The following is an 18360-nucleotide window of genomic DNA, read 5'->3' on the forward strand; positions in this document are numbered from 1 at the left end:
AGTTCAGCTGGGCACTGAAGTTCAGAAGTGCAGACGGGGAAGACAGGATCTTCTATTCTACACAGCCGCTTGCGGGCTCGGACCTCACCCATGCCAGATTAAATATTTGGGGGAAAAAAATTAAATATGCAAAAGAAAAAAAAAAATAAAAATCTTACAGCAGCTTCTCACACACTTCCTACTGAATTTGAACAGAAAGCTTTATTTATCATTGTTTAAAGCTTTATTATTTATTAGTTTTATAATTTTATCTACCTTTAAGTTCTGAAGGTGTTCAATTTAGTAGTGCAGACTTTCCTTCAGCTTGTGTATGTACACTACTACGCTTCTCCACAATCAGAAATTTAAAGTGGAAAGTAAATGTATTTGAAGTTTGCTGGAAGGTATTCCACACTGTAACAGTTCAACGGTCAATACTCTCATCTTGGAACTTTTGCAAGGAAAACCATTGTAAAGCAGCATTTACAGGTTCAGCCCAAACACCAAAACGACGACGTTCTTACAAGTCGGTTTCTTTACCGACTTGTATTCAGGGACGTCTATGCCAGTCGAACCGTTACAATGATCCACAGCATGTTTCTGGCTGTGTCAACTGGCATTCTTCCCAAACACTTCCCAGGAGGAATTCAAGAGTTGCATGTTTCAAGGAGCAATTCCCTATAGGAAATAGATGCAGCCGTACAATTTGGGAGGCTAAAAGAGGCTTACCAGCCACGACACAAGCTTGGTTCGTGCCAGTTAGCTGCAACTCCTGGGAATGTTCTCAGGCACAATTAGTAGAATAACCACCAGAGGGTATCAACACTTCAAAGGGAAAGGGGAAGAGCAGGCACAGAGCCAACTAAGAAAATCATGCATAAGGTAAGCTTGGCATTTTAGTTTAAGATGTCAGAAAAGACTTCTGATACTAGGCAGGGGAAAAAATTTCTATGGGAAGTCTTGGGAAATACTGTGAATTCCCACCCTGCTTTTTCTTCTTCCTCCTCTCTTGTTCAATAATCACCATGAATCTGGAAGATAAACACACCTAAATCACCCGGATATTTTTTTTTCATCAAGAGCTGGGTAATAGAAATGACCAACTACAAGCAACGACAAAATCATGTAGATGCAAAATTATGTCAGAAGAGGAAAAAAAAAACTAAAAGAAAAAAACAAGCACTTTTCCAAAACCCTCATCCTCCTAAAAATTTGAGGTTTGTTTCAAACTTTAGAGCAGTAAGAGTTTCAAAAAAGCCTGCATTTGTAGCACATGTCTGCATGAGTGAATGATTTAATTATGTGTTTCATGAGTCACTGTTCGGGGCCTGCATCCAGACACATATCCTGTATTTAACACTTGCTGTTTTATAAATAATTCCTCACTCTAATGTCTTTTTTTAAAATAAATTTTTGAGGCAGATCAGTGAAAACACGTTCGAATCAGACTGAGGTCAAGACAATGCACGAACCCTTAATTTCATTCTGGCTTTCTTCTCTTTTTCTTTCAAGTTCTTTTCGATCATAATTCAGTCTTCGTAGGCACATAATTCCACACTGAAAACTGTTTCTGTTTAGGAAAAAAAAAAAAAAAAATTAGGAAAAAACATCATTTTGAGATAACAGAAACGTTTGCTGTAGGTTAGGTCTCCAACTTAAATCTATTTACCTGTGAAAGCTGTCCACCATTTTAAGCTGCCCACGCAGATCTTTTTTAGTTAAATGATCCAGCATTCGAGCATCAACAAGACATTCCATGAAATAGCTGCGATACTGAGGGAGCCCCAGACTAGGGAGCCATTCATTGCCAATCCACTCATGGTTCATATCACCGTACGCTAACGTCTGTTTTTAAAAGATTAAGCAATAAGCTTATTAAAATGAGAAATAAAAGAGCAAAGCTTTTTTTAGACAACGTATTTTAAAGAAAAAAAAGTAAGACAATGCTTACTTAATTCTTAGCCTGTAAAGTTACGCAAATCAAAATACTGAATACTACACGTATGTTTTCTGAAGAAGTCATCCTCACGAAGAAAAGCAAGTTTTAATATTCAGAGCAGCAAGTAAAAATGCCTTAATTTATTTCATGTCGAAGAGTATAAAAATATGGAGAAGCTAACAAAAACAACAGACTAATCTATATGGTTTTGATAACAAAATGAAATTCCTCTTGCTAAGATGCTGAAAATACTGTATCTCTTGAAAATTGGATGGGGGAATCTTATTTTTCACATGACCATATAAATACAAGATATCAAAACCCCAAAACCTGCAGGGTTTTTTTTCATACACTTAACTGTTTTCAGAAACTGGTAAAAATCCACTACGGAAGAACAAGCACTTCTAAACGCTAATCCTTATCCTTAAAAAGAGCCTTATCTCACTGCATTTTTGACCTGCAAATCACCAGGAATTTTTTTTGGAGAAAACTTCTAAGAAGAGTGTTTATAACTATGCATCTAATAATTCCTTGAACAGCAAAAACCAGCAGCACCTTTTTTTTTTTTTTTTTTTTCAGAAGCCAGGGGTAATAATTAATTTTTCCTGTACGATTCAAAGTCAAAAGCTTTATTTCTCCTCTAGAGGAAGCGCCTTCTAGAAAGCAGCAAGGCCCCACAGAAATGCATTTCTTCGAGCCATCGGCAGGCAGCAGACTGCAAGAGCACGTTACTCTCGGAACGGGGAGGCAAGCTATGGCTGCTATGGCTGTTATCGCTGACAATCTGCAAACGAGTATCCCAGACGTAGTTAATGGGACTTAAACAGGTTTAAGCTGGAGGGCAGCCAAGCAAGAAGAGACGACACTGTCCAAAGATACAGGTCACAGGCAAATCCTGAGTTTTGTTTATATCCCTGTATAAAATCCTCAACTATATCAATGCCTGAAAATACAATTAGGATTTGTCACCACTTTAAGGGAAAACAATTAATCAGGGAGGATTACAGAATTAGCGCACCGAAATCTACTTAACTATGTAGGCTCAGTGCGTCTTGTAGCACACCTGCGATGGCGGCTGGGCTGAACCCGGACTTTCTGCATAGAGCAGATATTCTTCTTGGACTTTTGGCTTCCCAGAGAGCCATTCGCCCACCAAACCATTCCATGCTTTGTGTCATGAAATTATGTTAAAATTTGAGCTAGTATGTTCAATGCGTAGCATACATGAACGCTTATTAAGAAAGACTAACTACATTTTGGTGATTCGTAAGCTAGAGGATAAATATTTCTGAATATTCTTCCCCCTAATGGCCCTATTATTAAAAATCCTTATGCATAGCTTTTTTTGTGATGTACTATGTAACAACGTATTTTACAAATTTTCAACGATCAACCACCAAATCTTGGAAGTTCTAGAAAACATTAAAATATTTAAATCATCCAAATATAAAAATGTATCTTCCAGGTATGTATTATACAGAGATAAGCCTGTAGTTACCCCCACTCCCAATCCCCAAGCCACACCAAGAATCACTAAAAGAAACTGCGATAAAGGAAACAGTTTACATATAGATGATAATATTACATAAAAGTTTCCAACCTGAGCCCAGCTTCCCTCCTCATCTTCCTGTTACGTGGTTAGAAAAGCAAAAGAACACACACGTATTAGTAATTAAGTTTAGTAAGGAGATCAAAGTTAAAGATGCACTGCAAGACTCTAAGTCTACTGCATACCAAAAAAAAAAATAATCTAGATAAAGCAAGCATCATGCATTGTGAAAAAAATACATAAGGCACTCATTTTTATATGAGAGGTCGCAAAACCCATCTACTGTTTAAGTTTTCTGGAGAGAAAAAAATTCTGCACAAATAATTCCATTTGTCTATTAGGTAATCCAATCAGAGATCCATTTTGCAGATTAGAAAGAGTTTTGTTTACAATCTTATCAGTGTTGATTCCCCCCCCCCTTCTGGAACAAAACCCTATCAAGATGCAGGTTACAAGGTTAATAATTAGAAGAAGCAACGATCCAGAATTTTAATGCATTAATTTGAAGGGGGGGGGGGGGGGAAGGGGGGCGAGGAAGAAGAGAAAAAAGACCAAAAGGCACTTGATTCAAATGTTCAAAAAGTGGGAAAAGCACTCTAAGGAACAGAAGTGGCAACACTATAAACTAACCGTTTGCTGTGTGGCTGTAAGATTTTCCATTTCTTCATGTGTTACCCAGACATTTCCCGTGGTCTAATATGACCCCACAGGGAACCAATCCCATCCAGTGAAAGGAAAGCAGTAACAAAGAGGAGAGGTTGCAGAACATATAAGCAATCGGTACATGTAAGGAGCAGGCACGGGCAAAAGCAATGGTTTCTAAAGTCTTAAGTACAGGTATATCTATTGAAAGTAATGGCATGGAATAAAAGCCTATTAACATGGACCACTTTTCTTCACAGACATTAACAAAATTGAGTGTGATAAACAGCTTACACTGATGTCATTACTGAGCAAACACTCGACTCTGCTCTAATCCGAAAAATGCGTTTGGAGTCCAGTACGTAATCCCAGGAATCTCAGCAATAACTTTCGATTGCAGGGCAGATTCATGAGAGGGAATTCACGGTAAGTTTGAGTGTCTAAATTTACTATAGCACAGAGAGACGCGTGGACTCCTAGTTTATGTAGTCCGAATCATTATCTGGAGTTAATGGCCTCGTACATCGATTAATGGAGCCTCCAACTATTTTACAAATTTCTGTATGCACATGTATACTTCATCTGTATTACAAATTCAAATTCTTCTGAGGCCAAAAGGTGAGGCAAATAACATGTCCTCTAAATATTCTGGTTTACGTACTTACACTGATACAAAAGAAAACGTAGTTATTTCTTCATTTAATTTCCATGAAAGAAAGCAACATCCTACATTTAAATACTGTGTTCCTCTACTATTTAATGTTTCTGGAAATTCTTATTTGAAGATCAAATCCTTTCAGTTACATGATTACGGTAGAATTTTTGGAAATTCTAATGGTTCTAAAAGGTGTTTAACGCTGGATCACTTTCCTTACCGTCCTTGAGGTGGGAGGGGCAGACGGACTTGTTAGCGACATGATTTCTTGAATGGCCAACCTCAGCTTCAGCCTGTGCAGAGGATTACTAATTCCAATTTCACGCTGTATTTCTGTATCAGACAAGGCTGACATGATAGCACCGCTTTTCACATTTGCTCGGCAAGCAGCCACATACCAGGCTGGCATCCCAACCCACAGCTGAAACACAAAAAAAGGAAGTAAGCAGGATCCGGAAAACATTCCTGGCTCCAAAACCTTAAATTCTTTAAAATGTCTCCACATTGAGGTTTTTATTTTTATTTTTTTCTGGAGGGACCACTTACCTCCAGCCACACGACCACAGTGGGCCCGTCCCACTGTGCAAAAGGCAAGCCTTGTCTTCTGGCTTCCTCTAGCAGCTCGTGCCTGCAATTACACAAGTAGTTGTTAATAACAAAGAGAAACTAGTTATAACTAGACGTTGCAATTTAAATACTGCATTCAGTTCACTATTTTCTTTCCAATAATTAACTTTCTTCCTTTCTCAGCCTTGCATGATACAGCCACTAAGGCAGCCGCAGCACGCGTGCAAGGACTGCGTGGTGACACGTGGTGACACGAGCTGAACGGGATAGGAAGTCGCAGAGCGGCAGAGATGCTGGATTTTGCCTTTCAAAAACGTGCGACTGAACCTGCTACTGACACTCTAACCGACACCGCCAACACACAGCGGAGATGTCAGACTTATGCGTCAGTCAGATCCTCAACCCGCTGCCCCTTTCCGGTCAGCAAATTAGACCGAACCAAAGTAGTTGTATTCCCTCAACGTGTGGATTTGAGACCTGTGGAAACGTATGAGTACACCAGATACCCACGCCATCGAAACGGTACTGTGCATCAGGCTGTCGAGGCTGGGAACTGGGACGGTAACCCTGTAATTGGTGAGTTTCAGTCCGCAGCAGTGAGCCTGTCAGAATTTCAGGCACAGCTTCAGACAAGCGTTCTATTCAGAGCGCCACGCTTTGGCAATTATATTCGGAAAGGCTGGGTACTGAAACTCAGCTTTCACCTCCTACGATGACACCACTTCCTTTGTTATTCTGAAACAGAAGAGACTGAAGTTTAATATTGACAATTCAGCTTACAGAAACAATGGAAGCTCACAAGCTCCCTATAAATAGCTGCCAAAAAATGTCTGATAAACCAAGAGACAAAAACTAGTGTTGCGGGTGTAAGCATGCAATTAAGCATTGCCTGGATACATCTGACTGAAAAAAATGGATAAAGCCTGAAAAAAAGAACATTTAAGCTGCCTTTGAAAGTTAGTTGTGTATGGTCAAGTCTCCCCTCACTCTCCTCAAAAGTTTAGAAAAAACAACTTCCCCAAACTGGACAGTCTTTACTGTTTTATGCTTTTTATTCATGCCTGCAAGCGTAGATTTAAAAAGATAAGCAGCAATACTACAGATTCAAGATCCTATGTTATGCATTCATCACTTGCTCACGATTTAAAACAAATAAAATCTCCCCGCTTTCAGAAATGTATCGTTGAATAGATCTAAGATGATGAAGTATTTAAAAGTTACAGATATTCAGAAACTATCACACAAGGCCTTTTGACAAGGGGCTACTGACCGACTAGGAGCTTGCTTTGCTACTAGTGCAAAACAGCTGGGCATTGTTCAGCTTTTTTAGACATGCCAGCATACCTAGGATACTCACGTTATATTGGTAGATAATTAAATGTAAAAAAATCATCAGTGAAGTAATCAATAGATTAGCAACTGTATTACCAATAGATACTACTTCTCCACCTTTAAGACCCAACAATTAAGGTGGAAATAGCGTTCAGCAGTTAGCAGCTCAATAGCTATATTTCACTAGCGAAGAAGAGAAGACTGTAGAAGCTCATACGTATTTGTACACTTCAAAAATATACATATATTTCTAAATTAGGAATAAAGGATCAGCTATTATCCTGCTATCACAGAACACAACATTACGTTAATCCCACAAATCCCTAGCCCAGAACACATTCAGTTTTGCTTTTTGTTGTTTAAAGATTAAAAAAGGAGAAAAATACATGAATAAGATATTAAAGTAATACTGCTGGGTAAGAACAGAATAAAATGCTTAATACTGTATTTGCCAGAAAGGAACACAATGTTTTTTCCAAGTAGCTTAACTTCCGAATTGGTGTCTTTGTCATCCTTTTCAGCGGTTGTAGTAACATGACCACGCAGTGCGGGAGACCACTAGTGATGACAGAGCACAGACATGCCCACAGCACCCTCAGCTTTGGCTACGATCACCCCGGGAGAGCACGTAATCACTGCCTCTGCCCCAGCTTCTAAAGCTGCTTGGGGTATCCTGTGGAGTCCAGAGAACTCCAGTGTCACTTCTGGCAGTTTTCTAAGTCTCCCTGGGTACTTGAGGTTACCCATGACACAGCAAATCACCCCGAGATGAGCAGTACAGGACGTGTATCGAAAGCGTAAGGAGAGGTTATGATGCAAACGTTAAACTCATGGGGGTATTGTATGCAGAAAACAATCGCATGGCTGGAAGGAAGGGTTATGTGATGGAGGCAAACACGTAGAAATAGCAACAAATGAAACAAAAGTGTTTATGAGATATCTTTGTACAGAAATTATTCAATGGATCCAAAGAGGAACGTATCCATGAAGTAGAAAATTAATTGCGGAATTTGTTCATATGCAAGAAGAGAGAGCAACTTGCTTGCACAGGAAATCACTACACTGAAAGCTCCAGACAGAGCACAGGCACAAAACATCTCATAGGACAATTCAAAGGCAGCTGCTGTTTTATCTGCAAATGATGCACCGATGTGTTTTTTTTTTTTCCTGTAACAGGGAACTTCACTTTTCCAACAATTCCCTTCCAGCTTCACCAAGAAACTCGCTGCATTCCAGCAATACATGACCAGATTATGTAAAGATCACAACTGACAGGCCAGTTTAGTTTCGCAGGCCATCCAATTACACCATTTCAGAAGTGAGTGCAAAATCCAATCTCATATCTTTGTTGAGGAAAAAAAAAAAAAAAAATATTGGAGCAGTGTTAACAGATGGTACAACGCTGGCACCGCGAAGGACAAAAGAATGTCAAAGGAGTAGCCGGCGACTGGAATAACTCTTAGGTGACAAAACCAAGGGGTAGATGTCTATGGACTTAATAAAAAGTTGGTTGAACATCACTTGGAACAGGAGACCAAACGTGCTGCTGCAAGAGGGGAAGGCTTGTTGTTACACACATTCAAAAGGCATCTAACACCAGCTGCGGAGAACAAAGAAATTGTGGTCATATGGGATGAGAAGTGATGTCAAAACTGCAGGTGCTTGATGTAGCAGTGAACGCACAAGGCCCTTTAAAGGCCGTTTAAAGTATTTGTATTCAGAACGGCTCTGGGCAGGCAAGCATACGCTGAGCCCACAAGGAAAATAAAGCAGCCCGGAGCAACATCACTTTGTGACCGGATTAAGACAGCATGGGAATGGATAAATCCAGAACTTGCAGACAAAGGGGAATGGTGTATTCCAGATTTCTTGGATGGGACTGATGATAACTGATTTGGAAGAATCTGAGAGTAGAGAAAACACCATAGGGAAAGTGGTGAAGACAGTGATAGCGATGGAAGGGACAGAGCTGCAAGGCTTAAAAACTCAGCGGCAACAATAGTAAAACACGAGAGGAAAATAGACTAATTTCAGGCACAGCATTGGTGGAAAGTTAATATCCTTATTATGTATTGATTTCATGGTCTGTATTATGCATTGATTTCATGTATGCAGTAAACTTTTTGCGTGTAACTTTTTCAAGGAGAGTTATCTTAAATTTAGGGTTGCCTTCCTTTTTGATTAATACAGTATTAAGTTTGTTGTGTTGTACACAGAAAAGCACAAGTAACAGTTGTGGCAAACACTGTCAACAGTACAGCTCACAGAGACTACAAACAGCATAACCAAACACTAAAACCAACTTAAATTTAGTAAACAGAGCCATGGTTTTACAAAAATACATCCACCTTGGAAATTAATTGCCACAAATATCTACTGTTGCTAAACAACTTTCAAAACCCAAATTACAAAACTAATTCCATCTAAGTAGGGTTTATGAAAATTCACACCATGCAAATTAAGACAAGACACTGAACTAGCATTCACACTGAGCCAGACAGCACTGGATTTATTTCAGCAACACATTTTCACAATAAATTATTTTGATTCTCGTATATCCTCTCATAATTAGACTTTTTTGAAAAAAGTCAGAGCTTTTAATATATTGCTAAAAAATCCAAATGAGATTTATCATAATTTCACAACAACCCTAGTAAAATAAATATAAACTTACCCTGATTTTGCACTACCACATCAAATGGTAAACAAAAGGAAAATAAAACAATGAAGGAAAAATATAAAACTAGGATTAAACTGAACTCAAAAGCATAAAAACCAGACAAATGAAGTATACTGTAATTTAATCCTGTAACTATAAATAGGTTTTTGGTAGTGAAGACATTGAATACTACCCTCAGACTGTTTTTGTGCATCCATGCAGAAATCGGAAAGATAAGCAAGCAAATAGGGATTAGAGACAACTATAAATAGAAATAGCTGTCATTGTTCCAAGCATTCAGGTAACTGGAATTCTTTTTGCTGAATACAGGATTTTATAAGTGAACAGTCAGCCTCCAGAATTTATTTTAACCCCACCCTCCTCCAATATCAAAGTGAAAAGCAATTCCGAGCAGCTTTACCAGTTTCTCTTTTTGGTAACGAGCACCTCAAGAAGGCAACAAGGGATCTTTGACACCGTGATAATACTGCTTCCTGTTTCAGAATACCTGTCAGGATCCTGAAGCAGCTGGATTAAAGTATCTTGCTGGGGTTTTTAAAATAGTAACCTTTGCTTCTCGTGGAAGTTCAAAGGGCCCTGCTGCTGCTCTCAGCAGTAAAAGTAATAAAACTAAATATTATACCACCTATCTTCATCATCACAGTCTTGTTTCCTACCCGCTTTGACCGAAATATCTAAATCACAGACACCTTCCTGTGAATAAGCACCCACTCGTATTTAATAGCTGGCAAGGCAACTTCCAACTAGAAGTTTTTGTTTCTCTAATATCGACACTTGCATTTTAAGCAACCGACAACATGCAGCCATGAGGCATACTTTTAAGTCATACCAGGAAATTTTTGAAAGGCAGAATGTTTGCAAAGAAAAGTCATGATTTATCCGCAACTGCCTTTTTCTGCATTTATTAAAGCAAGACAGTATAGATTGTTTTACTCTAGAATGAAATTTGTTGCCGGTATTGAGAAAGATCTATATTGTTCAAAGAACAGACCCACCACTATTTCGATATGACCAGATTAAAACTACTTATTCAACCAAGATGTGGTATGGCTTTAAAGCTCTGTAGAAAAGGGAAAATACCAGATCATAATAAGGTAGGATTGCCTTCAGTGTAACAGTCTGAAGAAAAACAGCTGAGCGTTCTGTTATACAAACAAACCCACATTCCATTCTGACTTTTCAAACCAACACACTGCTGGTTTTCATTAGCAGTCACCAGGCATTACTCTTATTCGTTAACAGAACTCGGGTACTGCAAGAAATCTCTCGCAAAGAGAAAATTAGCGCACTTGCTTTTCAACATTCACTATTCTGTCTTCAGAAGGCAAGTAAAAAAGCCAAACGTGTCTGATCTCGGTCAGCTTTTCTGACACAGACAGCTGAACAGAACAGAAGCAATAAAAGTGCAAGGTATATGGCTCAGCTTCGGGTGGAAAAATGCAAAGAATGCCTGATCCTACTTCTGTAAATTTACGGTTTCCTGTATTACCATGTAAGCATCAAGTCCAGATTTCTACTAGTAGCAATATCTATTTTTCACCTATGACTAAAGTCTTTGCTTCACCTCTTCCAAGCCTGGGAAAAACAAAGCACGCAAAACCCAAAGGTAAACATTAAACTAAAGATTTTCTTGGACACACACCAAAGAAGTTCTCATGACCAGGAAAATGTAACCATGTATCTAAAAGGTGCCTAAAAAAAAAGGAAATAGTCACAATTTATAAAAAAGGAGGAAATCAGGGGTATATGGTGCAAGGAAAAAAAGATTTCAGCTGTTAAAATGTATGAAAGAAAACGTCAAGACAACCTTAAACAGAAGTGAAAAAATTAGTGACCACAGCAGCAGTTAGCAGCTGCAACAGAAAAGGAAAGACTTTCAGAGTCACCTGCTAGAGAGGAACCAGCAAAGGCATACAGAAGGATGTCTGTACAGAACCCCTCACGCCTTCACTCTGGCAACTCTTTCACACTTGGGAGCAAACAACAGCCAAAGACAACTTTGGGAAGTCTTCCAAATGAATTAAACCCAATGCAGGTATTAAACATAAAGTTGGGGGAAGGTTTGGTAAGGGTCCACTTTTATCTCCAGGTTTGTTTAGTACAGCATTTCAACAATAAGCTTTCAGCACTGAAATCAGTTTCAAACTTACAAACGAAACTTACCAACTATGCTACTATTAAAAATAATAAGAAATAATAAATAAATAAAAATAATTTTTTAAAAATTCTAGAGACTTATTAACCATAGCACCACACTTGGCAAAAATACCTGAAAACAAAAACAAACAAAAAAAGAAAACAAAACATTTTAAAATAAAGCAATACCTTAACAACAACAGATTAAAAATATTCAATAACTTACTTTTTCTGCATTTTCCTGTTTTTTTCTGCCTGACCTCCAAGCTTGCTGAGACCTAATGCATCCTGAGAGGAACCATCTGCTTCTGCCATGCCAACTACAAAACAAAACAAAACAGAAAACCCCAGTCTTGTTACCTTCTCAGTTTTGGCCAGTTATAACTCAAAAATCATCACTGCTTTCCTGCACAGAAGTATTTAATCCATTGTAATACTACTGCTCAGAAATGCACAGAGCCAAACCTCCAAGCCCATCTATCACTCCATTTACTAGCTGAATTAATACCCCAAATGGCATACAAAAATAGGAAAATCAGACTGGTATGGACTCAAAGAGGTGCTGTCTAAAACCAGCTGGAGTCACACCGAGAACCTCACGTTACAACCACCTGTAAGATGAAGTTTCAGCGTTCCCATATCACTAATGATCGGTGTCAACATCAAGGGTGTTGCTTTTTGCAAAGAATCACGCAGGAGAGAAAGGTAACCGCAGCATTTACTAAGCTAGCTGGGTTCGTTTCAAGGGAGTTCCTTTGGGGCCAAAATGACAAGATGACTGTTGGTGTCAATACTAACAGAAGCTTGTTTCACTTCTGAGATACAGTTGGCATTTTTGTTTCACAAAACAAGCCGTAACAGTTCAATAAGGTTCAATAACCCGGCTACGCGAGACTAAAAGACCGCAATACCTGCCTAGCTGAACTTGCACCCTACGCTCATAAGAGGACATACCAGAAAATTTAGCGCCATAAATTCCAAAAAATGCTGTATATCAGCATCAAAATAATGTACGAATCAGTTTGTGCATATTTATGGACATAAAATTCAGTCTTTCACTCTCTCACTGTGCAAAAGAAAACAAAAAAAAAAAAAAAACCCAACCAAAACCCAAACCAACCTTGTCCTAACGATTCCTTGCTTGTTTGTCCAGGTCGTCCCTTTTCTTTCTTGCCAAACAAGCGGCCAATAGAGGATTTGATCCCCTTCTTTTTGGGGGCTTTATGAAGTGAATCTTGGCTACTATTACTGCTACTAGGATTGCTTGTTTGCCCATCTTGAGAGCCTGTTGAACTTTACAAAAAAAGGAGTCATAAAGAAGCACATGTACTACAAATGCACTGGCATACCATAGTGACAGACAAGTTCAGGTTCCTGTGCAAGTTAAGAAAAGCTCAGTAACTCACTAGTGACATCTAATTTCACCTTTTAACGAGTCACGAAAAGAAACATATCTACTAAAACACATGTCATTTAATAGGAAGACCAGTAGAAACAATAAATCATGCAAGAAAGGAAGGGATACAACATTTATGTACTATAGCATGGAACTACAAGTTAACTTTTACTTTTTTTTAAACTAAGAATTAAAGTGGTTAAAGTGCAATTCAGAGAGACTAAAGTTGACAACACAAGTTCCTGACAAACCGAGGCAGATGATGGAAGTTTTAAATACTGGAGTGGAATCTATCCCAGATACTTAGGCACTTTGAAAAGAACAACTGTCAATCAAAATGATGGTGATTTTGCAATTTACTTCTGAATTTATAGCTAAATTCCAGTCTAAGAAAGAAGACTGAAATTGTAGGTCTTGCATTTCCAAAGCAAACTTAAAGCAGACCTTGAGTGCCAGTATTCTTCACATAAAGCGACTTCCGATCATTAACAAAATCTGTGTTCTTACTGGTCATGCAACGTAATCGCCCATTTATGTGTTCACGCTCTTTACTTTTGAGAAACACTTCGATATCTAGACTAAAATCCTGTATTTGCAGTCTTACAATTTTATTCTGATAATATGGAATACTAAATTAGTGGTAGGTCTGACTTATTCCCAGCTACTTACTTTCTTATGTCCCTGATATCTTCATGGCTCACTGTATGCAAAGCTCCTTTTTGGACTCTGTCCAAGCGCAAAGATCGAGGTGAAGAAGGTGGTGATGTCTCACATTTTATTGTGGTTTTATCATCTCGTACCTCTTCTCTAGAAGCTGGGGACTAATGGAAAATGAAAGAAAACTTGAGGGGTTAGTTGGAAATGCCAAAACACAAATGCAATATCAACGCTACGCAAAATATCGAAAGGAAAAATCAATTATTTCAGTGTTAAAGAATTACTCTTGCCCCTATCATTCTGTAGTTGTCTATTTTTTGCTTGATTTCTTTATGGATTTTCTGTTACCTTCAGGGACAAACCACTAAATTTCAGTTTTGCTACTGAAATGAGCAAGTAGCACTCATCTTCTAGTTCTTAGCTCTATGAATGAATAAAGTAACGTCTTCAGCACCATAAAACTAATGCACCTGACTTCAGTTTAAGCAAGAGCAAAGACAGAAGACCAAAGAGTCCTGTCAAAAAACAGCCTCTCAATTCTCACTGTTACGTGTTTAGACAATCATTAGCGAGACTACCAATTCTGTGAAGTCAGTTTCTACATACCTGTGGCTATGGCTTATCTCAAAGTCTGAATAACAGAAAGTAAGACTTATTTGTGTTTGCACTAACAGATCTTTAAAAATAAGTATCGTTTCATGAAGATTGCAAAATAGTGGTTACAAACAAAAAGCAACACAACAGTCCCCCCACCAGCAAAAAAAGCCAAACAAACAAAAAAGAACCCATAAAACAAAACAAACCCGCATTTATGTTAAGATGATAAACCATTTTACATTTAATATCAAAGAGCATATAACATTGCTTAACTGTAAGGTTACCCTGCAAATACTCTCTTATGTTCCTGTTATTCACTAATGAGTTTGGGGAAGGGAAGGGGCACACCAGTAAATAAACTAAAGATTTTTACCTTTCTACGGTGTTTCCTTAAATCACTAGGCTGATAGATGCATGCAAATAAAAGAAATTTGGAAAAGCCATATTTATTGTAAACTGTAGCACAGAGTGAAACAACTACTACAGACAAAACATTAGGGAGAATATAAATAACAATTACAGCAATGGCACAGAGAAAGATACAGAGTATGAAGTACTCTTCAAATCACGGATTACTTAAACGTATCCCTGAAGAGGGTATAAGACAGAAAATAATCAAGACTTTGAGTTGGTTATCTACAAAAGTACCATAGATATTGCAACGTATTGGTACCACAGGCAAATTAGCACACAAAACACGCGTTATCTTCAGCAAGAAAAACAGTGAAGTATACAGGGGTGTGTAAGGTGCTGCTTTTAAAAGGTGAGAGGCTTTCCTGCCGCATGTCAAGGACTCGCCTTGAACTCTATAACCTACACGGTAGCCAAAGCAGGCCTCATACGTTGTCTGCACCGGTCCCTTCTCACCCCTTAGCCCTTTCTGCAGTTGTTTCCTATACAGCATAAAAAGCAGCCGTACTTTAATAACTGTGAAAGACAGAGTGCCAACAATAGCTGATACAGTAACAGTGCTCTGTAATTTTAACTAAGTTTAAAGTGCTGGAATGTCTGCCCAAGAGCCTACCACCGGTTTTATTTCATCCTCTGTATCTCACTTGTAGGTACTCCCCACCTCTGCCAGTGCACAGAGCAAGGCACCAACCCCGAGTTACGTAAACAAGTTATCAAGTTATTCAGACTGATGCTGACAAAAGTTTAATTGAGATCATTTGTTTAATATTTATCACTGTATTTGGGGAAAAATTATTTCAAAAGACTATAACCAAAACCAAAGCCAGTCCCTTTTGAAGTTTGGCAGGGGAGCTGTGTGTTGCTGCCCTCCCACAAATAACAACTTTTAATAATTTTTTATTTAGAATACGTGCAAACTATGCAACATTACAGTGTAAAGTTTTGTTCAATCTGACCGTAGAGTACTATGTTAATAAATCATCCGTTCATAGACTCATATAGAAGAGTTTGGGTTGGAAGGGACCTTTAAAGATCATCTAGTCCCTCCTCAAGTTCTTAGACAACGCGCAGCAGACTCATTTTAACTTTCTGGATCTTTCATCTATTAAATTTTGTAACCCATAAAAATCAAAATATTTACCATATCAAATGAAAACTATCCACAAGAACTGCTAAAGAGAGCTGCAGGTTTCACAGTTTACCATGTTGATGCTTTTAAATTATTTTAATAGTGAGGGTTTTCAGCTAACTGAACTGCCTAACACCACTACTGCAGTTGGCATTAACCTAGTGTTGCGATCATGCTCATAAACTAATGCAACTTTATTGAAACATCGAAAAAAAAAAAACACACAAGAACTCATTCAGTCTAGTAATTCATAAGCCACTCCTAAAGTTTCTAGAAAGCTCTTGTTCTGCAATTCTGGAAGCACAGCTTCTTGCTTTCACGCTTTCATAAAAGCTTTCACAAATCAGTTGCCAGGTACGTAAACCTGAGACAAATGCAACTGCAAACAATGGATCACGTGCCCCTGAATCATAATTCTTATGATCTAAAGTGAACTTAATTATTTTACTTTTGCTCAGTTACATTAAACTTTTATGATAAAACACATTCTTCTGATCTAGTTTTCTACTTAAATTTGTATAAGGTTTTCTGTAAGAGAAGTACTTAGCTTAACTACTTACTACTGTGAAAAATTAGAATATTAAGCACTCCACATTTTGAAATTTGTTAGTTTCTATAAAAGAAGCGCGCTTGACCCTGGATACATGGCTACAGCTAGTACAATGATTTACTTTTTTTTCTAAATGCAAGAGAAGCAAAATTATTCCTTTTTATGAAAAAAATAGACTTTTTGGTATACGTACACATTCATTTTAAAAAGCCAGCAAAAGCAGTTAGCTGAAACATAGGAGTGTGTAAAAACGATTAAGAGACCCAAATGAGTCAAGTCATTTATTTACAGTCCACCTGCTCTTACAGGGATGGACAGCATTCCTTTTCTATGGATCGGTACAGTATAGACATAATACAAGTGCAGTAATCCAAGACAATAAAGTGCAGTAAGTACGGTGTTGCACGTATGACTACTAAGTACAGTTTCCAAATGCATATGGAAATCTGGAGACAAAGTAATGTATCTAGAGCTAAGTTAGAGAAGGAGCTTTTCCTGGGGAGTGCTTGCAAATAAATACCGGTATCCAAGGTGCACCTTAGTGAAAGATATTCCGAATATGAGAAACTGTTAGGTTTGCTTAACATTTACATAAGAACAAAGAAAGTGGAAAACTTTTATCTTGTTTTTACAGATAGGTTTACCTGCATAAAGCAGCTCCTAGAAGGATTAACTTTTCTAAGCAGTCATATGAATGTCAAAAGACTGGATCCATCTTTCTCTACTCATGGAACTGCTAAGCCCAAGTTACTTCTCCATCAGCTACTAGGTCTAACAGAGACTTCTTTTACCTGCCAGACTTAACAGGATAAAACAAGACACTAGCGCTTATTGAAACAGCTCTGATCCCTCCACAATCTTCAAGATTAATGCAATATATGCAAATCACTTTTTAGCTGACTATTGAGCGGAACAGTGGACTGCTAAAAATAAGGTTTAAAGCAGAGGGAGAAATTGGTTGCTGTACCAGGAGTTGAAAATAAAACATTATTTCTTCTAGGAAGAGGAGTCAGAAGAGAGACCATAACAACAGACGGAATACTTAGGCATGAGATGTTGACCAATTAATAGACTTGAGTTCTGAACGTTTTTCCTAATCATTATGACTGTATCTTACACTTTTTATAGAAGTTGAAAGGAAGCAGTAGAAAAACCTAGAGAAAGGAAAAATACAGCTGAGTAAGAAGGAGACGAAGGGGAAATCAAACTACCCATTTCCTAGAAAAAAGAAACACTATTCCGAAAAATTCCAGTTAATGGATACTTACCAGTGTCATGATACCCAGTCTGTCCACTTCCCGAGCTGGACTATGTGGAATCCGCCTTGGGGTGGAGCGGCCACTGCCAGGCGGGGAAGAACCCGCAAGTGAGCCACTTGCATAGGGAGGAGGAATGGAGCTCATGGACCGGAATCGGCCATGGGCATCCAAATTTCCACTACCCACTCTGCTTTCAATCTCCTCTGCACGTTGCTCTGTGTTTTCCTTTTCTTCTTGTATAAGTCTAAAAGAAAAAGTTTCAAAGGAACATGACATTCAAGCAAGTTCCATATGGACAGAATGGCTGACTCGGGCATTAGGAAGAAGCAGCAGAACAGCCACACTGAAAAATCTTCTAATCCAACCTGAAAAGAGTGGTAAACACTACTACTATTACCACCGTGCAGGGGCTTATATCAAATAAGTAAAACTCAATCCCTTCTATAAATGGGACTGAAGGCAAAGAACCAGAAAAGAGTACTTGGGCATAAGCAAACTAGTTATTTCTGTCAACTCCCCCCGCCAGGAAACTGAATGGGCAAACACCATTTTCTGAGTAACCACACAAAAAGAATTTCTAGTGTCACAGAAACTCATTTTTATCAAAAGCTTAACCGCAGACAGACCATACCTAATCTCTTTGTTGATTGCATCCAACTGTTCTTGAAGCATCATGGCCAAAGTCTGAGCATCAGCCTGACCGCTTGGTGACAGCAGATCAACTGAACTGAATATAGTCTCCCTATCATCCTCAACATCAGACACATCGACATCACTTTCAAATGCTTGTGCCACATTTGCCAATACACTTGCTTGCTGGGCTCGCTCCCAGTCCTGCTCGTTCAGAGTTTGAACCTAAAAAAAAAAAAAAAAAAAAAAAAC

At 38.4% G+C, this 18360-nt stretch overlaps 1 protein-coding gene across 1 annotated transcript in view; it reads right to left on the reverse strand.

Annotated features, from left to right (window-relative positions):
- PPFIA1 (PTPRF interacting protein alpha 1) overlaps positions 1–18360 on the reverse strand; it is a gene marked incomplete at its 5' end in the record, with an annotated part of 58252 nt that overhangs the window by 8590 nt on the left and 31302 nt on the right. Inside the window, 12 exons of the mRNA XM_082485491.1 lie at positions 1452–1549; positions 1649–1824; positions 3519–3545; positions 4098–4160; positions 4985–5185; positions 5311–5392; positions 11706–11799; positions 12600–12772; positions 13545–13696; positions 14503–14532; positions 17488–17722; positions 18110–18333. Coding sequence (XP_082341617.1) covers positions 1452–1549; positions 1649–1824; positions 3519–3545; positions 4098–4160; positions 4985–5185; positions 5311–5392; positions 11706–11799; positions 12600–12772; positions 13545–13696; positions 14503–14532; positions 17488–17722; positions 18110–18333 — 1555 coding nt within the window. The remainder of the gene's footprint in view (positions 1–1451; positions 1550–1648; positions 1825–3518; positions 3546–4097; positions 4161–4984; positions 5186–5310; positions 5393–11705; positions 11800–12599; positions 12773–13544; positions 13697–14502; positions 14533–17487; positions 17723–18109; positions 18334–18360) is intronic.

The sequence above is a fragment of the Vanellus vanellus genome (assembly GCF_965231255.1).
Source record: "Vanellus vanellus genome assembly, chromosome: 6".
In the NCBI taxonomy this organism is placed as follows: Eukaryota; Metazoa; Chordata; class Aves; order Charadriiformes; family Charadriidae; genus Vanellus; species Vanellus vanellus.